General features: G+C 36.3%; 1 protein-coding gene across 1 annotated transcript in view; it reads right to left on the bottom strand.

Moving 5' to 3' along the window:
- The window catches only part of si:dkey-112m2.1 (transmembrane protein 132C), a 241,366-nt gene that overhangs the window by 6,130 nt on the left and 208,399 nt on the right, over positions 1–26,837 (bottom strand). Inside the window, exons 5-7 of the mRNA XM_056447091.1 lie at positions 22,775–22,918; positions 8,565–8,773; positions 199–466 (exon numbers count right to left, since the gene is read on the bottom strand). Of these exons, the coding sequence (XP_056303066.1) occupies positions 199–466; positions 8,565–8,773; positions 22,775–22,918 (621 nt within the window). The remainder of the gene's footprint in view (positions 1–198; positions 467–8,564; positions 8,774–22,774; positions 22,919–26,837) is intronic.

Below are 26,837 nucleotides of genomic sequence, written 5' to 3'. Positions count from 1 at the left end.
TTCTCACTAAAGATGCATGACTTTTTAAAATCTATTTTATTGCAACAGTAACCAGAAATAATGGTTTTAAATCCACATTGCCAATCCCTAACTGCTAGATTATTGTGGTAATGCATTTTATTTAATCAGCATTAGATGTGCTTATGGTACATGATGACACACCTTAGATACTAGATTAGAACTTCTCCTCTTTCTTACCTGAATTTTGGTGGTGCCGGTGTTCAAGCCGATCAGGACCTGTTCCTCTGACAGCTTGGCCACACGTTCATCTGTCACCCTTAAAGAGTCTCTCACCAGCTCTGTTACATCCACCTGCCAGTCACTGCCCAGGAGGAAGTCTGGCTGGCCCTGCCACTCTTCTGGCTCAGCCTCAAAGTGTGTGAGGACACGGACGGTGGTGCTCTGGTACTGTGGAGCACAGCTTCGGTCCTTCTTGGCTCCTTCATCCCCATCATCCTCTCCAGACCTGCAGCACAGAGAGCATCCGATACTGAGTGTAATATTCTACATATTTTTTTATTAAGTTAAAGTAATTAATTAACAAAAGCACTTTCAAACACTTTGAAGTTATATTCAGAGGTACAAAAGAAAAATAATCACATTAAAAATAAAAAGAGAAGAAAACAGTATTCTAATCTATGCTATTTACAGCATGCTATTGAAAGATCAATGTGTAAAATAAATGGAGTTATTGTCTCCCAACAGAAAGAACAATTCAGATGGGTCTGAATTGAGTTGTCAATAATGGCAGCACAAACGTACATAGGTTTGTAACAAATTTGCTAAAAACTAGCAAGGTATGGGACGGTATAAGATTCTGACGGTATGATAACCTTGGATAAAAATATCACAGTTTCACGGTATTGTGATTACTGCTCTAAATATATTCTTTTTAAATGTCAGAGTAAAAAAAATACCCTTTTCCCCTTTGAACACAATATATTTTATTTTGAGAAACATTCATAATATTTTGAAGCAGTAAACATGTCAGGCTAAATAATTCAAATGAATCATTAGATGTATCTCATTTCAGAGGATGCATCAAAAGTGAGTCCTTCAAAGTCCACACAAGCCGCATCGAGCATTTTGAAATGAGACGATCTAGCCTAGTGAGGAAAGATCTTGTCACCTAGCAACCGTAACAGCTGCTGTTAATACGCGTTAATAAAATTTGTAACAACTTTTATCCAGAGAGATTTTAAAACTTATTTTAAGCGATCTGAAGGCAAAGCTAGGTTTACAAAAGCTGGAAATACAATTCTTTAGATCCATACATGTACACATAAAAATGTAAACTGTCAATAAAATCACTTTTTAGTAAGACATGTTATACTCTTTGTTTTTTAACATGCGTTTAGATATCCAAGTAAAATAATAATTAATAGTACATGTCTTTTATTGTATTCTACCCAGTGATGAATGCTGTGTCGATTAGCATTTCATTATAAATATAATTCATTCTTATAAATATACTCAGGATGAGAGATAAAACAAATATTCTTACAATTGTTCATACAATATTCAACAATAATTCATATATTTAATCCAGAGTTTTCTTTTAAAAACGTTGTACCGTTATTTGTACGTTGTACGTTATTTGGGACATTCAAGAATTCACCGGTTGTGTCCTTTATTACCTGGGAAACGAAGGAAACATTTGGAGGCTGCATTTAAAGGAGCCTTCAAATTTTTTAAAATGAGAAGCCTTTGTCGCATCGCAATGACGCAGTGCTCTTGAAATGCATCCTTCAGAGGATGCAGCCTCTGAAATGAGACACAGCTTCTGTCTTCGTTAGTTTCAAACACACAGATTTCTTTACAATTTAAAATTGCATTTTTGGATATCTTTTCAGCTGGATATACTGTTCTTAAATTTGGGCAGTTTTAAAACCTCGGTATACCTTGAAAAGTTATTGTCCCATGGCTTAAACCAGCCCTAAGGTTTTCACTTCTTAGCTCCAAACAACTTTGACCAGGCTTGAAAGTGTGTTAAGCCTCTTGAGAAGCCACTGTGAAAGCAATTTTTTTTTATTTCAAATAATTATGAATGCATATAAGTGGGGTTTATTTATAAACTAATTTCGAGAGGATTGCGTGCTTATGATTGATCACAGCTGGTCATGCACTAGCCAATTCATGATTTACCAATCAGACGATTCCTTAGTCACTATAAATACCCTAAGTTCTATATCACAGCCATCTTCATTTTGAAGAATCCCCCCTTCCACCCATACTCCTCCTCCTTTCTTAGATGGGTGGCACTGTGGCCCAGTTGAGGCAACTCACAGCAAGAACATCACTGATTCTAGGCCTTACCAAACCAGACGACATTTCCGTCTGAGCTCAAACTCCCCTTTCGCCCTGCAACAGGAGAGAGCCCTGGACTCGGGGATCTTATGAGCTCAGGGCTCTCTCCTGGGACAGCATGCCAAACACGCTTTATAATCAATCATCAGCTAAGTGTGAACTCTTGAAATTATATATTTGAACAAGGAACTCATTATCTAAAAAAAGAACAAAATCATCATAGATAACTGGTCATTTGATTGTATTAATGATTATTAAAGTTGATTAATATTTTACACACATATATATGTGTATTTATTGTATAAATAAAACTTCTTAACATATTCTGCCCACACAGACAAAACATATTGTTCATCTGCAGAAAAATTCTAATCTGTTGCAATTTTAAATTGTTGAATCTGTGAACAACTATCTATTTACAACACATCAATTTAAACATTTGAATTAAATTACATTTGCCTTAAAGGTTTAAGTTAAAACTAAGAGGTGGATAGAAAGCTTCAAATATATATTTCGTTTTTGTTTTAAGTTTTTTTTTTTAAAACAGTTAAGTAGATGTTAGACTCCTTAAGATTTTGAAGAAAAGTATTCATACATTAAAAAAAGAAAAGAAATATAATGTAATATAATGTTTCTGTTTAACGGAGAGAATATTTTTTTCAACATATTTCTAAACATAATACTTTTAATAACTCATCTTTAATAACTGATTTATTTTATCTTGGCCTTGATGACCTTGATTTTACTAGATATTTTTCAAGACACTAGTATTCGGCTTAAAGGGCAATTTAAAGGCTTAACTAGGTTAATTAGGTTATTGTATAACAGTGGTTTGCTGTGTAGACAATCGAAACAAATTTAGCTTAAAGGAGCTAAAAATTTTGACCTTAAAATGTTTTTTTTTTAAATTAAAAACTGCTTTTAATCTAGCCAAAATAAAATAAAAAAAATAAGACCTTTTCCAGAAGAACATCAGACATACTGTGAAAATTTCCTTGCTCTGTTAAAAATCCTTTTGGAAATAATTTCAAAGGGAGGCTAATAATTCTGACTTTAACTGTATGTGAGAGAGAGAGAGAGAGAGAGAGAGAGAGAGAGAGAGAGAGAGAGAGAGAGAGAGAGAGAGAGAGAGAGAGAGAGAGAGAGAGAGAGAGAGAGAGAGAGAGAGAGAGAGAGAGAGAGAGAGAGAGAGAGAGAGAGAGAGAGAGACAGAACAGCAGTGGTGTTCAGTCTCATATTAAGTTTGAGTGGCTTCAACAGGCTATAAATGTGAGCCCTATTCACATTAGTGATGATGCACTTCCTCTGCTCACACAAACAGTCCAGCATTAGGTGAACAGGCCGGCAGCTCAGGCCATTCCATTATTTTTAATGAGTCAAAGCCATCGAAAATAAAAAACAACAGAGGTGGCAGGTTAACATGGTGTCTTTGAGCGGTGCGAAGGCCACGCTCCTCCAGACTTTTACGCAGCGACGCCTGACCAGCGCGGCAGAAACAGCATGACATTTACAGAACATAGGTGTATAAACAGGGCAGGCGGCGCTCAGATGAGGAATGTCAGGTCACCGCGGGTCTCAGGAGTAATGAGCTCCAGTCTTAAAACACCAGTGCATGTCTCCTGCTCTCTCACAGGTAATCAAAACACTACCGCAGACAGACTTGACCTCGCACTATCAGAACATATGATACAGCAAGGGCGCAGAATTAAGACTAAAGAGACAAACATGAACACCAGCTGACCACTGTCTTAAAGGGACAGCTCACCCACAGATGAAAATGTATTTCCTTGTGTCTCTCCAAAACAGCACAACTTCTACTGAGGAACATGAAAGAGCTTTCACACTAGGGTTTATAGCCTGTTCTGAACCGGAGTTTCTACACTGTAAAAATTATATGATCAAAAAGCAATGAGAACTATTTGTTTGTTACTTTAACTTATTTACATTTAAAGTTTTTTGTATTGTATTGTATTGTATACATACATATATATATATATATATATATATATATATATATATATATATATATATATATATATATATATATATATATATATATATATATATATATACTGTGTATATATATACATATATATATATATATATATATATATATATATATATATATATATATATATATATATATATATATATATATATATATATATATATATATGTATATATATATATATATATGTATATATATATATATATATATATATATATATATATATATATATATATATATATATATATATATATATATAGTTCATCTGCAGAAAAACTAGAATCTGTTGCCATTTTGAACTGCTGAAATCTGTGAAATGAATAGCTGTATCTGTATCTATGCCCTTTGAAATGAAAAATTTAGTAAGATCACATAATTCAGCCATGAGTATTTTTGGCCCTTTATCCTAAATTTGTCTTCAATATGACCTTTCTGTTTGTGTCATTTTTGTAACAATCTTTTTCTTTGTTTTCTGCTCTGGGATAGTCTAAAAAGATGAGAAACAGTCCTCGTTCAGGTAGATAAGAAGCTGTATTTGCATGTCTATTGCATGACCATTTTTCAGTATAAGACAAAGCTGCCTGTTGTCCGCTGAGTGAACTTGCCTTAAAGCATTATTCAACAATGCAAGAAAAAAAGCTAAATAATTCAATATATATACATAAATATATATTCAAATGAAATATAATGTAATATACAGTTTTAGGACCAGTTAGAAATATTCATGACTTTCTCAAGTTAATCAAAATGTGAATTAGTTTTACAAAGCAAGCTCATTTCCAAGCAATCTAGTACAATAAGAGCTTTTTAAAAAAATCTTAGTATTGAATTCTTTGCGCAAACCACATATTTTATTCCTGTCAACCACACACTACAGATGACAAGCATATCCATTCATTGAGTCTCATCAGTGCCTTGCAATTTTTCTACCGTTCATTCCATCTGTCTTCCGTCATCCGGTTCTCGCTTATCATGCATGAGTCAATCCAGCAGGATTGTTTCTGGTGGAAGAGTAATTAAAAATTATCTCGTGGATATCCGCATGGTATGTCAGCATTAACCTGTGTGTTGTCTGGTGCTGGTGCGTCAGAGGCAGGTGCGCCTGAAGACGACCCAGCGGTAATTAAAAAGTCAGCGTCCGCATCCTCCCTCACCACCATCATGCTTTCCGGAGGGAGACCCGTACACGTCTGGTGTTACCAAGAAACAACAGAGCGTAAAAGCGGCTGTTTATTAAGACAGTCCAGGTGAGCTGGAGCAGTACTGAGAGACTTATTTCAGTAATGTAAGAAATCATTGCGTTTACAAATCACCAGTCACATTGCATAAGGGCTGTGGGCTGTGCAGGATATTTTTTGCTCAGATAAAGATTAGAAATCTTGACTGAGCATAGTCACAAGGCTCTTATCCTCTAAATAATAATTTACCAACGTTACATGTTTATAGAAATATAATATTGCCTAAAAGATCTTTAGAAAAGAAAAAAAATACTTTTAACGTCTCAAAAAGGTTCCTGAAAACCTTTGGTTATTTCTTAATTTTTAAGAGTGTGAAGGGTAATATATTACTTTTTCTTTTTCATTTTTGTCTACCCAACTTTTAAAGCACGGTGGCGCAGTGGGTAGCACTGTCATCTCACAGTAAGAAGGTCACTGGTTCAAGCCTTGGCTGGGTCAGTTGGCATTACAGTGTGGAGTTTGCATGTTTCCCTGTGTTTGCATGGGTTTCCTCCAGGTGCTTAGATTTCCCCCACAAGTCCAAAAACATGCGGTACAGGTGAACTGAGTAAGCTAAATTGGCCGTAGTGTATGTTTGTGGATGAGAGTGTGTGGGTGTTTCTTACTGGGTTGCAGCTGGAAAGGCATCCGCTGCATAAAACATATGCTGGATAAGTTGGCGGTTCATTCTGCTGTGGTGACCCCTGATTAATAAAGGGACTTAGCCAAAAAGAAAATGAATGAATCAATGTCTACCTAACTTCCAGTTTTATTGCTTTACCCTATTTTTAAGCTCCACTCACACCAAAAAATGATAACTAAAGATGACTGTAATACATACCTCTCGTTTTTCCCGGGACTCTCCTGTATTTTACAATTCTCACCCACTATCATCCTGTAAAGGTATTTTCCCCATATTTTCAATCTTTCTATGAAAGGGTGGCAATAAACATTAAAGAGCCAATCCTCATCTGGGTGCGTGTTTGAACAGACATCTACACATAATTAATAATAATAATAACATTTAAAGATATCAATTTCGATGGGTTTTCTTTCAAACACAACTAATTTTGTCCTAACTGAGCATAACAAGTAAGGAAAGCAATCGAATGCTTGCATTATAAAGTTAGATGCGTGCATTTATAAAGTGACACCTCTGTTATTTAATGTAATCACACTAAAAATGTAAATAGATGAGATTCATTCGTTGCTCTTTAATTAGAATGGGTAAGTTATAAAGTGAAGAAAAGATTAATTAATTAAAGATTAAAAATTTGATAACTTGATTCTATTTCTTTATAATAGCTATTAATTTAATAAGCTAAACTGTTTGCTAATGTATTTGCTCCTAATGTATAATATTTATTTGTTCTTTTGTAAATATTAATAATAAAACATATTACTGACCGTTTAACTGTTTAAATGACTAAATTAGTGTTGACACCGACAACTTTGTATATTTTAACAATGTGCTGCATTAGCTGCTTTAAAATTGGTGATCTTAAAAATAGGATGGATTCTTTATGGACCATTTTCTCAAGCCTGTTATGACGCGTTTAACAGTCATCAGCATCTTAAATCCTTGAAAAATTTTAATATTCAGATTTTTTAAAAAAGGTATAAAACATTTATATGTATTTATGTATGTATTATATCATCTTCGATTCAAATTACAAAAAGCAAATGACCGTTAGTGTGAGGCGTTTCTTATGCAGCGTCTATGGAACAGGACAGTAAATTTAACGTTATTCTCTCCTCTGGCTGCCATCATCAGTCTCACACAATTTTATTTCTTTTCCAGAAAATCTTTATAACATCATCGTGGAGTTTTTCTTTTATTATTTTAGCAAATAAGATTGTAAAATTTTTTTTTGTTGTACTCTTCAATCCACTGCACTCTAAGTTTACCCAACTACAGTATGACGACTTCAGCTACTGAGAAACCCGGAAATGTTAAAAAAGGGTATATAGTTGTCAATATTTATGCCGCTTTAGCTAAAACATTTTCAATAAATCATATAGTCCTAGTATGTAAAGCTTATTGAATGAGCATGGATACTTAAAAAAAAAAGATAAAAGTATCTAAAGTATCTAATTCAAGTGGAATAAAAATAAATACTAGTAAGTTCATTAGATGAAATGTTACAATGGCTTGCCATATATTTGTGTTTTCAAATGTATAACATTGTTTAAAAGGATAGTTCAGCCAAAACAGAAAATTCTGTCATCCTTTACTCATCCTTTACTTGTTCCAAACCTGTTTGAGTTTTTTTCTGTTCTGTTAAACCCAAAAGATGATTTATTGAAGAATGTTAAGGATTAAAGATCTATCTTTTTAGTAAAGCATACACAGAATGCATCGCATAACGGTATGATGCACGAGTGTGCTCTACGCAGGTGAGCGGCCTTGACAACCACCTGTAGGACACACTCCTGTCTTAATGCACCAGATATTTTGTTAGAAACATTCATATGCTTTACATGTTTGTTTCTATGTCTGTTTATATAACTACTATTTTCATTTATAACACATTTTTGCATCTCGTTTAAATACACTATGATCAGCAGCTACGCTAATTATTTTCTTTATTCTCTATTTCCACCTGGGGATACTCATCACGAGGTCTCTAGAGATTATACAGCACCACTGATTTGATTCAAGACCTGTGAAGAAATGATGCCAAGGTATCCATAATTTTGGACCAGGACGTATCCTGAGCTGATGTGACCTACTCACACCTGCAGTTTTCCACGATAGACCTCCAGCGTTCTCCAGCTCTGAACTTTCAGAAGTGAAAATTAAACCACACCGAACTGATCTAAACTGAACTTTGAAATCTGGACTTAACTAAAACTTCTGCGTGCGTGTGTGCGTGTGTGTGTGTGCGTGCGTGTGTGGGTGTGTGTGTGTGTGTGAACTATTCTTTAACATCAAAACCTTCTTGGGAAAACTAAAATATGCTTCATTTGTACAACAAACTCTTTTAACAAAAGATCAAATTGTGATTCCTTAAAAGCAAACCATGTCTAACCTCTGGTTGGCAGCATCTGCAGGAACTCTCCAGCCCCTGATCTGGCTGAGCTCTGGATCAGACATCTCGATCTGCAGGGGGAGTCGAGGCGTCCACACGCTAACCTCCAGCTGAGCACTGAGGTAACTGTAAGTGAAGTTAACCATCATCTTCACCCTCCCACGAGTCTCCTTGCCATTGACGTACACATAATCACACCTTTCGGACACCTAAGAGGCAGGAATACAAATCAGACCACAGATAAACAAAGCATTCAAGCAGCACTGTATTCAAAGCAGCACTAAATTAAAGAAAATTGCAGTGCTGGCTGAGGTATCAGCCTACTTTTCACTCCAATTTCCTGGCGACCATTTCAAATTTTGAAAGCGCAAAAAATGAGGCCTCTTCGTGTGCTAATCAGCGCAATATGTGAAAAACAGTCTGGCCTTTGTGTTTTTTCTTGCCGCTGTTGCTCGCTTTGATTCTGCACTTTAATGAGGAAGATGAGAGATTGGACGGGCTTTGACTGGTCTGTCCAACTATTTATTTCTGACTACAGTCAGTGGAAGAGAAGTAGCCATCAAAACTAGAGCCTATATTTTTCATGCTTTGGGGTTGAAAAGAGCTAACAGATGGGAGGCATGGAAGATAAAAAAGTAGTCAAGTCTTTCCAAAGCAACAAAGTAATTTATTTGTAGAATATATACAGTGCACTTAGCTAACGCGTATGATACCTGGCAGAGAGAACATTTCTTGTCATCCAATCAACTTGAGGGCTTCTTTAAAAACAACAGATGTGGAAGTAGACCAATGGCAAAGCTTGATTTCTGAGTAGCTGCCCATCAGCTCGAAACCCAAGATGACAAGAGTGTGAGTTGTTTATGAGATTTCCCTAATGTTGTGCCATTTTCCCGATCATCATACTTGTTACATCTCAATATCAGACTGCTATTTGGTAGCCGCAATCAGTAAGCAGTAAGCTTTCATCAAGTTCTCATTTGCTGACTGCTTGGAGTATCTCAGGAATCAGTTTCATCTTTTTTTTTTGTATCAACAAAAAAACAAAAAGACAAAGTCTCAAAGACTTGTCACTTCCTAATGAAGTTTTAGAGGACTTTCTTTTTGCAACATTGGGGAAGTCAATGGTGCATTTATTTGAGCTGTGATTAACTCCAGTTGTCAGTATCCATTATACAGTGCACACTGAACCCTGTGAAATGAATAATAAGTTGTGTTGTGATAATGGCTGCAACAATATGTATGAACTCAAAAACACATTAACTTCATGACAGGACTGCAAAAAGGTTGGTTTAAAAAGGAAACGCAAAATACATAATTTACTTACAGTAAATGACAAGGTTATTAAGGAAAGTTACCACTAAAGCTGCATTCATTTTTTTTAAATAGTAGACCAACATCTCTTTCTCTCTCTGTCTCTTCATATACACTCACTGGCCACGTTATTAGGTACACCTGTCTAACTGCTCGTTAATGCAAATTTCTAATCAGCCAATCACATAGCTGCAACTCAATGCATTTAGGCTTGTGGACATGGTCAAGACGATCTGCTGCAGCTCAAACCGAGCATCAGAATGAGGAAGAAAGGTAATTTAAGTGACTTTGAACGTGGCATGGTTGTTGGTGCAAGATGGGCTGGTCTGAGTATTTCAGAAACTGCAGATCTACTGGGATTTTCACACAAAACCATCTCTATGGTTTACAAAGAACAGTCCAAAAAAGAGAAAATATCCAGTGAGCGGCAGTTCTGTGGGCGCAAATGCCTTGTTGATGCCAGAGGTCAGAGGAGTATGGCCAGACTGGTAAACAGTAACTCAAATAACCACTTGATACAACCGAGGTATGGAGAAGAGCATCTCTGAATGCACAACACATCGAACCTTGAGGCAGATGGACTACAGCAGTAGAAGACCACACCGGGTGCCACTCTTGTCAGCTAAGAACAGGAAACTGAGGCTACAATTCGCACAGGCTCACCAAAATTGGACAATAGAAGATTGGAAAAATGTTGCCTGGTCTGACGAGTCTCGATTACTGCTGCGACATTCGGATGGTAGAGTCAAAATTTGGCTCAACAACATGAAAGCATGGATCCATCCTGCCTTGTATCAATGGTTTAGGCTGGTGGTGGCGTAATGGTGTGGGGGATATTTTCCTGGCACAGTTTGGGCCCATTAGTACCAATCAAGCATCGCATAAATGCAACAGTATACTTGAGTATTGTTTCTAACTATGTCCATCCCTTTATGACCACAGTGTACCTATCTTCTGATGGCTACTTCCATGATGCTAGCAACTGCGTGATGCTATCATATCAATATGAACCAAATCTCTAAGAAATATTCCCAGTACCTTGTTGAATCTATACCATGAAGGATTAAGACAGTTCTGAAGGCAAAAAAAGGTTCAACCTGGTACCAGTAAGGTGTGCCTAATAAAGTGGAAGTGTATACTGTATATATTCACACACACACAAATTAGGATACTAGAATGGAATTTTAAAAAATATCAATAGCTGCTAGAATTCTGATTAATTTTGTGGTTATTTTGAATTGTCATTTTAAAATATTATTTAACAATATTACAGATCTTTAAAGAAACAGTATAGTACAATAATGTATATTAAACAGACACAAAATTTCTACCATGTAACTTCATCGTTTTTCATGTCAAGCAAATGATTCAATTAAAATTAATATTTAAATAAATCATTTAATTACACAATGAGCTTTTTGGGTGACCAATTCAAATCATCAAATACATTTTCATAAACTTAATTCCATCTGCCACTTGTGTATTTGGAGTTAAGTGGATAAATACATAGATCAGCAATAAATTGGTCCAGTTAACAATGCCTCTCACTGTTAAGTATATTCACACTGTGTGACTAAAAGCAAACGATGCCTGATGTAGTAACAATGAACAACTGCAGTGAACTTAAATAGAACTATAATTCCCCGCAGCAATTATATCTTGTTAAACACCTGTTAAACTGTCTGGATCTGCCCATATAAATGACATAATGGAACAATCTGCAGTTTCACATCGACAATTGTATTCTTTACTTCCTCATTTATAAACTGTAAATCTCCCACAACAGTCTGAGAGCCAGAGGTGCTCTGGTGGCCCATGAAGGGATTTAGTTTGGGTATACAGATTGAGCGAGTGCGTTTAGTTCATGGGTCACTCTAACTTCACTGCAACATGCCCTTCTCATGAGTGTCTGTAAGCATCATAACAGCCTGGCAAGGCATTAATCAGGAACATTAAGACTGCTGACGAGAGGGACACTTACAGAGGACGTCAAGACCCCTGCGGAGACTGAGTTGGGTACTTAATGACCCGTTCAGACGGGCACACAGAGACACTGGACTGAACTGCCTGACGCAAGCACTGTCCCTCTCTGCTCGTCCATCTCAAATCGAGGTGATTAGCAGAGTGCATCGTGAACACCACTAGATGTTTACTTCAAGGTGAATACAACTCTTGGGAGTAACTTCCAAAAAGCTACTTAACTGGAGTTAAACTAGACAAAAAATGCTAGTCTTTCCAGTGGAAAAAAATCTCCATTATATTTGCTCCATAAGACCTGCAATGTTCCTTTTTTTTTTTTAAATAGCTATTTTTATTATATTGTTATATATTTTTGCAATTGTTGTTAGCTTTCTGACTTTTCTGCCACTTCAGAGAAAATGAAAAAAAAAAAATTAACCAGGGGTTTATTTCCGAAAACCATCGTTAGCCAACTAAGGTCTCAAGTTCCGTCATTACAAACATAGTTCGTTAATTTGGTGTTTCCCAAATCCATCGTTCCAACAAACTTTTACAAACTGCGTCGCAAACTTGTACATTTCCAACTACTCCTTTAGAGCTGTAGTTTTAGTTAGAAGCATAGTTCATGGCTGTGTTCTATTTCCAGTTATTCCCCCTATGCCTTATTGATTTAACGTTCCATCATTTAAACATTAAAGTCATCTCTCTTTGGTGTAATTTATTTTCAAATTATTTTTACAGTTCAGTTTTAGCGATCTTCATATTGACAGTTCCATTCCCATTCCCTTCGCAGTGAACTTTAAAAACATGCCATTATGCCATTTTGAACACAGCCGTGGCGAAAAGCAAATAATGACGAAAGCTATAGATGACCTACTATTTAAAAGAGGAATTTACATTTCATCTTCAAAGCTTGTGTAAACAAAAATATTTAGTATACGTTAATGCTTTTAATTTATAGTAGATTATTTATTAAGAAATGTATGTGTACTGTTTATGACATGGGCCTGTTTGTTAGAACATTACTGCAGTGGATTGAATGTGTCAAATTGTAAAAGTAGATTGATTCAATAATAATAATAAATTAATAATGTCACAGTCACACAATGAATACAAGGATGGTTAACTCTTTTCGCCAATTTATTCAACACAATGTGGATATTTTAACAGGAGAAGGCAGGTAAGTGATATTCATCGATGGAGAGCGATCTTGTCAGTAGTTCACAATGTTAACACAGATCTTCATTCTACCATTAGAGTACAAAGTCACTTCCCTGAATTAAAGCATGTGCATCCACAGGTCAGGAGAAACGTCCACATGAGAAGAGAAACATCCACGTGAGAAGGGAAACATCCACGGAAGAAGGCTAGCAAGCGAGAGGATGAGGTGGACCATGTAACTAGTAACTGTAATTAGTATTCAGGTGAGGGTGCTCGGGTGTGGTGGCTGGAGAAGGAGAGCAATGGTTGGAGCTGAGGGAACGAGATGGTGAGGGAGAATGGTGATTGGAGCAGCAGGAACAAGCCAGGGATGTGACAAATAATAATAATAATAATAATAATAATAATAATAATAATAATAATTATTATTATTATTATTATTATTATCATTATTATTAAGTAGGATTTTTTGCTTTTCTTAAAGAGCCCATATTATGGGTTTTTGAAAATGCCCTTCCATGTAGTGTGTCACACAGCTCTAAGTGAAGTGAAATATCCAGCTAAGGCTTAAATCTGTAAGTGTACAGTGTTTAAAACTATTGATTCATCTATAAAAGAGTCGACTCATAGTGCTTCAAACGAGTCGTCTTGATAACGAGTCATTAGGTGTTTCGTGATGACGCAGCTACGAAACACAAGTAGTTGGGCGCGCAAACCCGGGAGATTTGAAACCTGCGGCCCCGCCCACTAACAGAAAAAAAAGTCTCACACACACACACACACACACAGACAGACACCGGTCGAATGAAGTCACGCTGTGCAGATGGATATTATGGACAGTCTAATCAAAGATGAAACATCAGCATTATAGCCCAGCCTTGAGCAGTTCTGAGTGCTTCTGAAAACTATATGATTGAGAAGACTTCTTCAGTTTGTTAAAGGAAGGATCAGTATAGACTGTCAGAACATGGATCAGTGCATCATGAATCAGTTTCTTCCCCCATTTCACCAGTGTAAGTATGTGCGATTAAAATTATTGCCTCGTTTACTCTAGCTTGCACATTATGTATTTAGTCGTGTTTTGTTACTTGTAACCGCGTGTACTGTATCAGGTTAACTCTTTATATTCTCATATCGCGTGTAAAGCCACGTTGAAAACACGACGCGTGCCGCTTTGATTACGGATCGTCAGCTGTACCTACACACATGCAACGGTGAAGTTTCAAAATATTTCAGCTCAGGTTCGAGGTGAGGTGTCTAAATTGCACCCAGCAAGCTGAACTGGCGATCTAGGCGTGTGTGTCGTGTCCTCGGGTAGGAGTAACGTGTGTGTGTGTGTGTGTCTCCTCGTGTGTGTAACGCACGGGTATTCGCGGATATAACTGAGCGCCGCGCCCTTTCAATTCAGCCGCTCCTCTATGGACGCGCCGGCCCTGTGTGTGTATGGTGTGTGTGTGTGTGTGTGTGTGCGTGTGTGTGTGTCTCCTCGTGTGTGTAACGCACGGGTATTCGCGGATATAACTGAGCGCCGCGCAGCGCCCTCTCTATTCAGCCGCTCCTCTATGGACGCGCCGGCCCTGTGTGTGTGTGTGTGTGTGTGTGTGTGTGTGTGTGTCTCCTCGTGTGTGTAACGCACGGGTATTCGCGGATATAACTGAGCGCCGCGCCCTCTCTATTCAGCCGCTCCTCTATGGACGCGCAGGCCCTGTGTGTGTTTGTGTGTGTGTGTGCGTGTGTGTGTGTGTGTGTGTGTGTGTGTGTGTGTGTGTGTGTGTGTCGCAGCAGGCTGTCATCGGTCCAATCAGCGCAGATTATTTTCGCGCTGAGGAGGGGTTTGGGAACAAATGAATCGCTGAACGATTCATATAGGAGTCACTGGGATAATTAGGTAAAAATAAATGCAGATTATAAGACCATCAAAGTGTTTTTTGACCTTGCATGCATATTAGACTGTTGTTGGAGACCCTTACAACCTAAATATGACCCTATTTCATGTATAATATGGGCTCTTTAATAAATTGCCTACTGTAAATTACAACCATTAGCCTAACGATTTATATGATTTATACATGAGATTAGAGTATTAGCTGTGGTTTTATGTTTTATAATAGAACATGGCATATTTTCAATATTCTCAATTATTTCAATTAATATGGAAAGCCAGTGCATGTTTTCTAATGTTAACTAAGTGTATGTTAACTAATATTGTTTTTTAAATGCGTGTGCGTGTAAAACAATATAATTTGCACAAAAAAAGTTTGTTTTTTTTTCTGTAAAGAAGTTGTTACTCTACCCTGTTTAGAACATCATTATAGGTTTTATGTTATATCTAACGTGGATCAAAGGATGGATCTGTGACCAAACAGTAAAATTTTTGGGAAACACTCTTCACTACATTGTTCTTTTCCCAAATGATGAGTACTAGGATAGTTCAGCCACAAGTTATGTAGTTGTTTGGAAAACGCACCCCGGTTTTGTTTATGAGTATTTTTTGGCCCTTATCCTAAATTTGTCTTTAATTTGACCTTTTTGTTTGTCATTTTTTAACAATCTGTTTGTTTTCTGCTCTGGGATAGTGTATAAAGATGAGATATCATTTTAATATATATATATATATATATATATATATATATATATATATATATATATATATATATATATATATATATATATATATATATATATATTATATATTTTACATAGCTTTCTGACTTTTCTGCCACTTCAGAGAAACTGAAACAAAAACTGTTGAAGTCAAAAACTGTCAACCAGCAATCTGTTACAATTTGTTTTACATAGAATGGTCTATATACAGTAGATTATTAAAATGTACAAATTTGAGTCTCCTGTTGACCTTTACCTTCACTCATGGCACTCTTACACCATGTCCTAACTACCTGTGACATGATGCTGCAACACATGATACAAATTTATCTTTTGCTGGTTATAAGGTTTTTGTCTGAACCATCCACTACAGCAATGTGCAAAGTTAGAAATGGTCTCTACATCTGTGACGTCATCGTCACCTGTGCAAGCGAGTCGAGGCACAACAAAAATAAGGATCCAAGTGCAGTTTAATAAGAATAGTCATGCAAGCAGGCAATGGTCAATAGAGGAGTTGCTGGTACATACAGTATGGACAATCCAAATCATAGTCATTAAGGCATGAGGTCAAAATAAGAGGTGATACAGCATATAACAACAAACAAGGCTAAGATCAAAAACAAGGCATACAAAATAAAGAAACACTAGAAGACTCGCTACAACAAACAAAGACTCAGCTATTAACTAATGTGTGTGTTATGTATAAATAGTCCAAATGATCGATGATCACAAGCTTCAGCTGTGTGTGTGTCATCAGTGGTGATCACCGACAGGTGTGTGTAAATGGCATGATGGGATTTGTAGTACAACAACATGACAATGATCAACTTAAGTACTGATCCATGTGCTTTATTGTGTACTATTGTGAGTTTCAATACCATTTTATGTGACATTTATTGCCATACTAAAAAAGTAGCAGCAGAGAATTTACCACAGATCATGACAAGTAGTAGTAAACTTATAGTTTAAACATGAACATTAGAACCGATTCCGTGCAAACCAAAAACATAATTCACTCAGCATGTAGTTTAACATTTAATAATGAGGCTTAATATTTATTAATTTCATTAATAATAAATTGTATAAATTTAATTGGAGTAACCCCCCCCCCACCCCCACGTACAGTGCACTGTGTGTTTCTGTGATGTCACGTTTGGTGTGGACAGCCAAATTGATTATCACTGGAATCTTGTTGCGTTGCGTGTTGTTAAGACATAGCCCAGCAGGCACACAACGTTATACGACATTAATATTAGTTTAGATTGAGGTCGTGATGTCAGGTAACCAAAATTAAATCTCTAACCAGCGTCTAAGGATAACTTTATTTTGACATTCAATGACAATGTCAATTGATATTAATATTTGGTTGATTTTAGAATGTGTGGGAAAGTGACCAAAATCCACTGTTGAGCCAACATCTTAAACCAGCGTCATACTGACGTCAAATGCTGACATTTATTCATCAGGTATGGCAACCAAAATCCAGCGTCTGATAGATGTTTTAGTCGTAACATCCACACAACGTCAAGCTGTAACATCATTAGACGTTGATATTTGGTTGATTTCAGGTTGGACAATGAACGTTGGACATTGACGTCACCCTGACATTGAGTTCTGACGTCAAGTCAATTTTAATTTCTATACAAAATGTTGATGTCCTGTGCCTGCTGGGGGTGTTACAATGAATCCCAGGCTCCGAGGAAACAACTGCATTCAAAGCCTATGTTCATGTGTTATTTGGCAAATGGGCACTCGCACTGTCTCTTTATCAGATATCGTGTAAACCAAAAGATTTGTCACGGCTGAAAGACTGATCAATTATTCATTTAAGTGATGGAAAAATCTAAGTGACAAGAATCAATATTTGTAGCTTTGTTTTAGTCGGTTCATCAAACATTAACTGTAATGATGCTGTCTGTCGTGTTGAATTAATGTGTTCTGTAGCAACAATAAGTAATTATTATTTGAATTATAATAGGTCATTCAAATGAATGTACAGTTTTAATTGAACAACAACAATCAAAATACTAAATACATTCTGCTATGGATCACTGCCATCACCAAATTGCCATATATCAGTAGTAACATTTGTTTGTTCCTTTATGATATAAAGCACAGCTGCAATTTTCTACAAAACACACCAACTTCAACATTTAATGGCTTTTTAGGTAGAATTTTATGGCTTCCTATACATTTTCACATGCTTAACTCTGAATCTGAGTGTAGCAGAGCCAATTTTTCACTGTATATATTTGCCACCATCATAGTCTAACATATTTCATTTTAAACATACTTCAGTTTTGACTAAATGTGCAGCAATATGGCACTTTGTCTTTGTGGAGTAATAAACCACCAACTACTAACAGTAAACTAATGTTATTAGCTTGTAACTTAAGCCTCAGTTTTAAAGCAGGTTGTCAAACACTAGGTGAAACACACTTCCCTAGCCGCACACATTTGTATGTATAAACACAAACAATCCTTCTGTAGTGTGTTGATACGGTGTCATCTAAAAGAATTTGCTTCATTTCCATACCTCAGCCCTTTCCTCTTTCATTACTCTCTCAGCCTGTCCAGCTCCTGTATCTGTCTGTACACAAGATCATCTTACTTGCTGGACTGTCAAGGCGGCTTGAAATCGAAGAAATATTGCACATCAAACACACTAACAGTTATATATCTTTCCACTGGGTTTCATAATCTCGCCTGACAAATAAAATATCAACAGCTGCTAATTGAAATGCCCTTAAGCAAATGTAAACATAAAACTGAGCTGAGAAATATGGCAGTAAAACAGCATCAAATAAGGGCTTTTCACACTTGCCTGTTTAAACACTGGATAAACAGTTTCCCTGTTATATTTAGTAATGTACATATTTATCCATAATTTTTATGCATTTCATACAAAAAAAAGAGCAGCTGGGGAATTCAGCTAAATGACCTTTTCTGTTTCCTTTGTGTTTTCTTGTGATATTTCCTTGAACTGTCCCTTTAACATACTTATGCATATTTGCATATATCAGCATATTTATGAGGTCAATAAGATTGATTTGATGAGTACATCTCACAATGTGGTTGTCATGTGCATGTAATTTGATTTTTTCTCAGATTGACACTGGAATTACTATACAAAGCACATGAATAAATAATGAGAAAAGCACTGTTTTGTTTACTATTGCTTCTTCTAAAATATAACATATAGGACTACATTGCTTTACACTGTATATGCTGTGTCTGAGACCACAATTTATAGTGTTTATGTCAGTGCTAATATGTACTGTAAAAATGTCACTGAACTGATTTGTTTACAGTGTGGCTATTCAGTTAATTTAATTTGACAGTTTATCTAGAAATCTCTCCAGAGGGTTTATAAAATGAGAAATAAACATTGCTGTCATAGTTTTATAACAAAACTGAATTATACTCCAATCCTTTACACAACCATATTTACAACATAAGGCTCGATTTTAAGGATGTAGGCACAAAGTCTAAAGCGCGTGGTGCAAAAGCATTAAGGGTGTGTCTGAATCCACTTTTGCTATTTTATGAATGGAAAAATGGTCACATGGTCTAACAGGGTTGTGCTTATTCTCTTAATGAGTTATGGGTGTATGTTAAGTGTAATGGGCATTAAACCAATCAGAGTCTCGTCTCCCATTCCGATTAAGAGTCAGTTACATCGCGCCATGCCACATTTGCTATTTTCACTATGCTTCACTAGCGAGAAAACCGTTAAATAGCAACAAATTGCACCAAACACGTGTTGCCCCTAATTGCACCGGGTGTATGATAGGGCCCATAGTGTTCACAGTATAATACTATACAAAATTACAGCAAACCCATGATGAATATTTGTAAAAGTTGTGACTTGATCATTAAAAGTTGTAATTTTCACTGGATGTACTGGTGTTGTTTCATATCAACATTCTCTAAGCTTTCGTTATGTTAAACTCAATGTATACTTTTTTATACGGTTTTTACAAGTATGTGTTTTAACCTTTACTAAAGAGTGCCATGGTCCCATGAAGTGCTTTGAAAAGTAAATTTTTTATTTAATGTTTGACATATATATATATATATATACAACTGCACATGTGCAACCTCAATGTACTCTGTGTGAAATTAAGGCCTAGCTTGGAAAAAAATAATACAGACAATGCATTTGCAATTGCATAAAACACATAATATCTACAATGTCCATTGAGCAAAACCATATAATAAGAAAGTGTCTTCAGATGCACTTTATCCAGAGCACCAGTGCCTGTGTGTGTGTTTTAGTGTGAAGGGAGGGGGAATCCTCTCCTGGGGTCAGTGTTTCAGTATGGGGTGTTCATCAGATAATTAAACCCGAAGGGAGTAAACAGACACACACACACACACACATTGTCATTTTCTCCTTCATAGAATGCTCTCAGATTTTGTTCCCAAATGACAGAAAGAAGTGGAAGGCATAAGCTTGTTCTGAAAAGACTGCATTTAACATCCCTTTGATTTTGTGCCTCTGGCTTAACAACTGAAAATAGACAATCCTTCAGAGTAGTGCAATACATAGTGCTTTAAATCAAATCTAATATAGTCGCCGTAATACACTATGTGTGCCCTCCAACGGTTCTTTTGTTATCTTGGTTACAAAATAATTCCCAGCTCATAAGTATCTGGAGGTTGTGCATCAGCTTGTGCATCTTTTTGATGAAAATCAACTCAACTACTGAAAGCATTCACAGCACATCACGCCACATTACAAGATCTCACTAATTAATCATTTCTAAAACCATATAGAAATGACTAATTTGGTCAGACACACACACACAGCCACACACCCAGGAGTGTATCTGGATTTATGAATGAGAAGTTTTTATCATTTTTTCTCTCTGTACTTTTCATATGGACTTTTTTAATGAATGCATCTTATTATTTTGCCCTTTGCACAAATTACGGTGGTTCTGCTGATGTTGCTTCATTTCTATTGCATCAGAAAAATCTGGTGCTAAAAAGTTTATGAAAAGCTTTTTTTACTAGGGAGTCATTTGTTTAAATAAAAAACAAAGATGTGATTATGAGATTTCATAAATAAGAGCAAAGATTTTTTTTTATTGTGCCTCATTTCCAATTGAGCTGTAATTGTCAAATTATGACAATAAGTATAAACGGGATTTTTAATTTATATATATATATATATATATATATATATATATATATATATATATATATATATATATATATATATATATATATATATATATATATATATATATATATATATATATATTGAAGAGAAAGTTTATCCAAGATACTGATGATGCTTTATTCGATAGAATATTCTGTAGCTGAAGCCATGTTTTATTTTCAGTCAGAGGCTACTGGAAATCTGTCAAAAAAGCATATACATTTAAAAACTGTAAAAAAAGAATCTGTATTTAAAAGTGCCAATAACCAATGACTAGCATTTTATGAATCATCTAGGATGACACTTACAGTTAAAATCTTTGTTTTAAAGTGCACTATATTGAAAATCAACTTTTGGAAGATGTTTGGACAGAACTGTGTGTAGGTATAGTGTGTCCAGTCACATAGGAGTGATAAAACCCAATAAGTCTTTAAAAATTTCCTGACTTTAAAATATAGGACCCAAATCCCAGTGATTTTGAGGCCCACCGCAACGTGACATAGGAGTGCGGTTACCCTGCCCACCGAATTGATTGACGTATACACGTCAACATTGTTTTGCTAATAAACTGGGATTAAATTATCTGTTCTAGCTCTCAGTGATTTTTATAAGGTTTATAGGTTTAAAACGCTTTTATAACAGAGCATGTTTGTAATAAAGACAATAAAATTGCTAAATCTTAACCGCTATAATCACAACGCCTGCATGATGTCAGTAAACGCTAAAATGTGTGTGTCTGTGTGTGTGTGTGTGTTTGTGTACTGCAAACCACCTTTGTGTGTGACTCATCGTTTGAGAAAGGCTTGAATAAACTCCACCACAAATACATGAAATAAACTGTATTGGTATTTTTGACTAATCAGCTGTATATCAGCTTCATCTGTGTTTGTCTCTATCACTGACTGCTGTTTATTTGGCATAATGCATGATGAAAACCAGACACGCACATGGAAACGTGGGTAGGGAGAAGCAGCTCATTTAAAGCCACAGGCTACAAAAACAGCTACAATGTACTCAAGACACCAAAAATGGGCAGATTCTGGAGGCTCTAATAAATTATCTGATGGGTATTTTGAGCTGAAACTTTACAGACACATTCTGGAGACACCAAAGGCTTATCTTACATCTTGTAAACTGGGTAATATAGGCACCCTTTAAAATTTACTAGTAAATTAACAGCAAATCTTTGTTTTGGTGTAAACTGTCCCTTTGTAGATACAGAAAATTCCATTAGCATATCAAATAAATATTTTAAATGTTATTTTCATCATCATTTACACATATTTTTAAGTGTCATAATCATTAAAAATGTTCATGTTCAGCCATGACAGCTACTGGGCAAATTAAATAACTTGATCCAAAGTGCTTATATTTGACATAGAGCTGCATGATTGCATCAATCAAAATCATTTAAAAATAAAGAAGAAATATACTAGAAATCAAGACAAAATTATAATAGCTGCAATCAGTTTTAAAGCATATATTATTAATTGTTATATCAATTTTAATGAATGATTCTAATTACTCACTCAATTACTCAATTACTACTTTATGTATTATTAGTTGATGAAACAGTATTTGAGAATTTCAAACTATTCAGTGTCAAAAACCTTTGTAACATTTGCTTGTGATCACTTATTGTAACAATGTAACTGCTGCAACCTTTATCAGAAACGTCAAATTGCTTTCAAACAAATATTTTGATCAGCATTTAAATCCCAACGATAAACTGCTATCCCAGTACTGTCTGTGACAGTTTTAATGTTTGCTACGAAAATAACTACATCTGTAGCCAATTCAACAATGCATGACCACTGCACTCTCTGGGTAAACTCAGATTTGAATGAATCATCATCAAATTGTTTATATTCATATGCAAATCGTTATTTGAAATTAAGATTGAGTAGGTGTTTGAATCTAAATCTAGACTTTAAAACAATTCCTCATGCAGCTCTAATTTTAAGTACCATGTATTTAACGTGTGTGTTCTGTTCATGATACTGCCCACCTTGACCACGTTGTCGTCCGTCGAGCGACACTCCACCGACTCAGTCACGTCGGTCACCGTACCTTCGGTTCCAACAGTGACCACCTTGACCGGCATGGCGACAGTCTTCCCGGTGAGGACAGCAGTGTTGAGGATCTCTGTCTCCTGCACACAAAGGGCAGATCAATCAGACTGCGTTAACTCCAGATAATTTACCCGTCATTATTCACGATAATTCGTCATTCTGTCAGCTCCAGCTCTTCAGCGCCAACATCGAGTCGCGCTATTAACCCAGTGAGTCATATCATTCAATTAGAGTCATCAGCTCTGGAGAGTCTCGGAGTGAGATGAAGAGGCCTGTTTAGAGCCAAACAACACGTCCTGTTTTCATGAAACTGATTCACTCCCGGATAATATATGTTAACGTGAAAAATACACCCCAGAATTAGGTCCACTATCAAGGTACTGCGAAATGAAGGAGGGAGAGAAAAACATTTTCACATATTCTGAACAAAATGACACCAGGGCATTTCTAAGTAGTTACCTGAGTTTTCTGAGAATTGTGTAAACAAACTGGCTTTTTTAAAAATAGTACCATCAAATTTGAGTAACTATGATTTGGCCTGATGCTGGTCTAAAAAATATCTTAGGGAATGAAAACATAAAAATGTTAATATATCCTATTTGACTTACCGTGTGTGTTTTATTGACCATTTTATATAAATATGTATATTATATATATGCAAAAGGACTTTTAAAGTGGTGGTCCAGAGTGTATTTTTAAGGCTTGGTTGAGTTTATAAGATGCAAAGCAATGAGTGTTTTTACGTTTTTTAAATATATTTTACTTGATTATATACAGTCAGTTACTCAGCTAACATGAAAATGACATATTTTCAAGGTCCTCCGAAAGGCCCGCCCACAAAAAGCGCTGATTGGTCAGCTAGCATAAAGTGCTGTGATTTGCGGATCGGCTTCACGTCACCAGGAAAAGCATCATGCGCCTTCAAGCATGCACTTTTGGCCTGTGTAAATACTGTCAGTCAGAGTAGCTGTTAGCCGTATCAGTTTGAGCCTGAATCAGACAGAAAATGAAAACTAAACCTCATGCCTGCTCTCTAAAATAAAACCTAACAAGTGTTTTTCACATATATTCGGAATAAGCATGTGTACGTAATATGAAACGTTCGTAATATGTAGAACGCATAGAAAGCAGCTGCATAGAGAGACACTGCAGCACTGCTGAAGATTGTGGGTGTTTACAAGGGTTTGATGGATAAATTTGAATTTGTAGCTAATTTGTTAACGGTGCCAAACAGCCTTTCCTATTGTTTACATCCTTGTTTACATCCTTGTTACAACATATCGTTAATGCTAGACACTATGCATGTAATAGATCAAGTTTATCTTTGTCAATTATGGTTAGAACTGCTCCTTCTTTGAGGAGTTTTTAGCTGAATCCAGCACTGAACTAGGAGAGATTCTGGAAGCTCCCCTTTGTCAAATGCTAGCTATATGTTTTATAATTCTCTGGAATTTAATTAAAAATAAATTGTGAGCACTTCTCTCTTTGTGTTGTATCTATTGGAAGCCCAGATACAGAAACAGAAGAAGCTCTGTGGAAATTGCATCATTTGAGCATTTTAGCTTCTCTGCTAAACATTACATACTCTGTATAACATTACAGCGCCTCTGGCCCCGCCGCTTTGCTGCACAGGGTGTATACATTTAGTGAATGCATGTAACCTGAAGCATTTGTGATCTCACTAACCCGGATGTATTTTTTTTTTGTAGTCCCCAAACTTTGTTCGGTGTAAACTTTTCCTAAGCGAACTCTGTAAAAAACACTCCTTTAATTTTCAGTAACTCAGTTAAAGCGCATCCAGTGAAATGTATAAAAATCACTTACAAAACTGTCACGTTTAAGGTCTGTTTTCTTTAAAAATCATTTATATTCACTGAATGATTGATATACAACATAAAGCGGGTATCAAATTGTACAAGAATCACCATCATCATTAAATTTAAATTCTCTCACCCATGTCATTAAAATATGAACATTTATTTTACTCCAGTATTTTCAATGGAATTTCTGTGTTAGCCTGCTGATAGCGTCTGCATTAAAAGGCTTTTCACCTCATTTTACACTTGAACAACTAAATGAATGCTGAAGTCTATTTCACTAATTATATTTTAATTACTTTACAATATTGATTCTTTAAAAGGGAACCGTATAAAATTTTAAAAAGTCACATTAACCGTTCACCAGAATTTTATTGGTGTGCAAATGAAAACATATAGATCTCAGGAATAGACATCACGCCCAGTTGTTGTGAGTCATGTTTGCGGACAAAAGCAGAAGTGCACAATGCAAACCAATGGAAATCACAATAGAAAAAGCTGATCGTTTTAAAGTAATATCTTTTGAAAAACATCTTAAAACACTCTGAATAAAATGGACTAATGTGGATATACCTTTATAAATGATCTTCGTGGATCCAATAAATGAACGAATTAATCCGTAACTGACAGGGCATCATCGAGCTGTTGCATGATTTTCTTCTTTATTTGTTGTGCGAGCATTTATAGTCTACTGTATACACTCACTAGCCACTTTATTAATTCCAACTGTTCACTAACGCAAAATTCTAATCAGCCAATCACATGGCAGCAACTCATGCATTTAGGCATGTAGACATGGTCAAAACGATCTGCTGCAGTTCAAACCGAGCATCAGAATGAGGAAGAAAGGTGATTTAAGTGACTTTGAGTGTGCCATAGTTTTTGATGCCAGACAGGCAGGTCTGAGTATTTCAGAAACTGCTGATCTACTAGGATTTTCACGCAAAACCATCTCTAGGCTTTACAGAGAGAATGATCCAAAAAAGAGAAAATATCCATTGAGCGGCAGTTCTGTGTGCACAAATGCCTTGTTGATGCAAGAGGTCAAAGGAGAATGGCCACACTGGTTCAAGCTGCTATAAAGGCAACAGTAACTCATAACCACTCATAACCACTCATAACCACTCATTACAACCAAGGTATGCAGAAGAGCATCTCTGAATGCACAAAACGCCCAGCCTTGAGGCGGATGGGCTACAGCAGTAAATGACCACACTGGGTGGTCTTCTTCTGATGGCTACTTCCAGCAGGATAACGCGCCATGTCATAAAGCACAAATCATCTCAGACTCGTTTCTTGAACAAGACAAAGAATTCACTGTACTCAAATGGCCTCCACAGTCACCAGATCTCAATCCGGTAGAGTACCTTTTGGATGTAGTGGAATGGGAGATTCGCATCATGGATGTGCAGCCGACAAATCTGCAGCAACTGCGGGATGCTATCATGTCAGCATGGATCAAAATCTCTGAGGAATATTTCCAGTATCTTGTTGAATTGATGCCATGAGGGATTAGGGCAGTTCTGAAGGTAAAAGCGGATCCAAATCGGTACTTGTAAGGTGTACCTAATAAAGTGGCCAGTGAGTGTATATGATCGAATAATTCAATAGAGATCATTGGGAATCAGGCTCCCTTGTCCTAAATACCCAGAATGCACTGCACTGTAATGACACATTCCCATTATCTGTTTTATATAATGTGCGTAAAATATATGATAGTTTGACACTTGAATACAAAACTGAAAGTTGTCATTTATCATTCATTTTCTTTTCAGCCTAGTCCCTTTATTAATCCGGGGTTGCCACAGCGGAATGAACCGCCAACTTATCCAGCACATGTTTTACGCAGCGGATGCCCTTCCAGCTCATTCACACTCATACAGACAATTTAGCCTACCCAATTCACCTGTACCGCATGTCTTTGGACTGTGGGGGAAACCGGAGCACCCAGAGGAAACCCACGCGAACGCAGGGAGAACATGCAAACTGCCAACTGACCCAGCCGAGGCTCGAACCTGCATCCTTCTTGCTGTGAGGTGACAGCACTACCTACTGCGCCACTGCGTAACCCTTGTGTCGTTCATATACAAACAAAATCTATACTAATACAGATCCTTACCTCTAAATAATAAAAATAATGCTAACAGTAAACATCAGTTCCACTATACAGTAGAAAGTTCCT

Source organism: Danio aesculapii, chromosome 21 (assembly GCF_903798145.1).
Source record: "Danio aesculapii chromosome 21, fDanAes4.1, whole genome shotgun sequence".
Taxonomy (NCBI): domain Eukaryota; kingdom Metazoa; phylum Chordata; class Actinopteri; order Cypriniformes; family Danionidae; genus Danio; species Danio aesculapii.
This window is presented reverse-complemented; position numbering and strand designations above follow the sequence as displayed.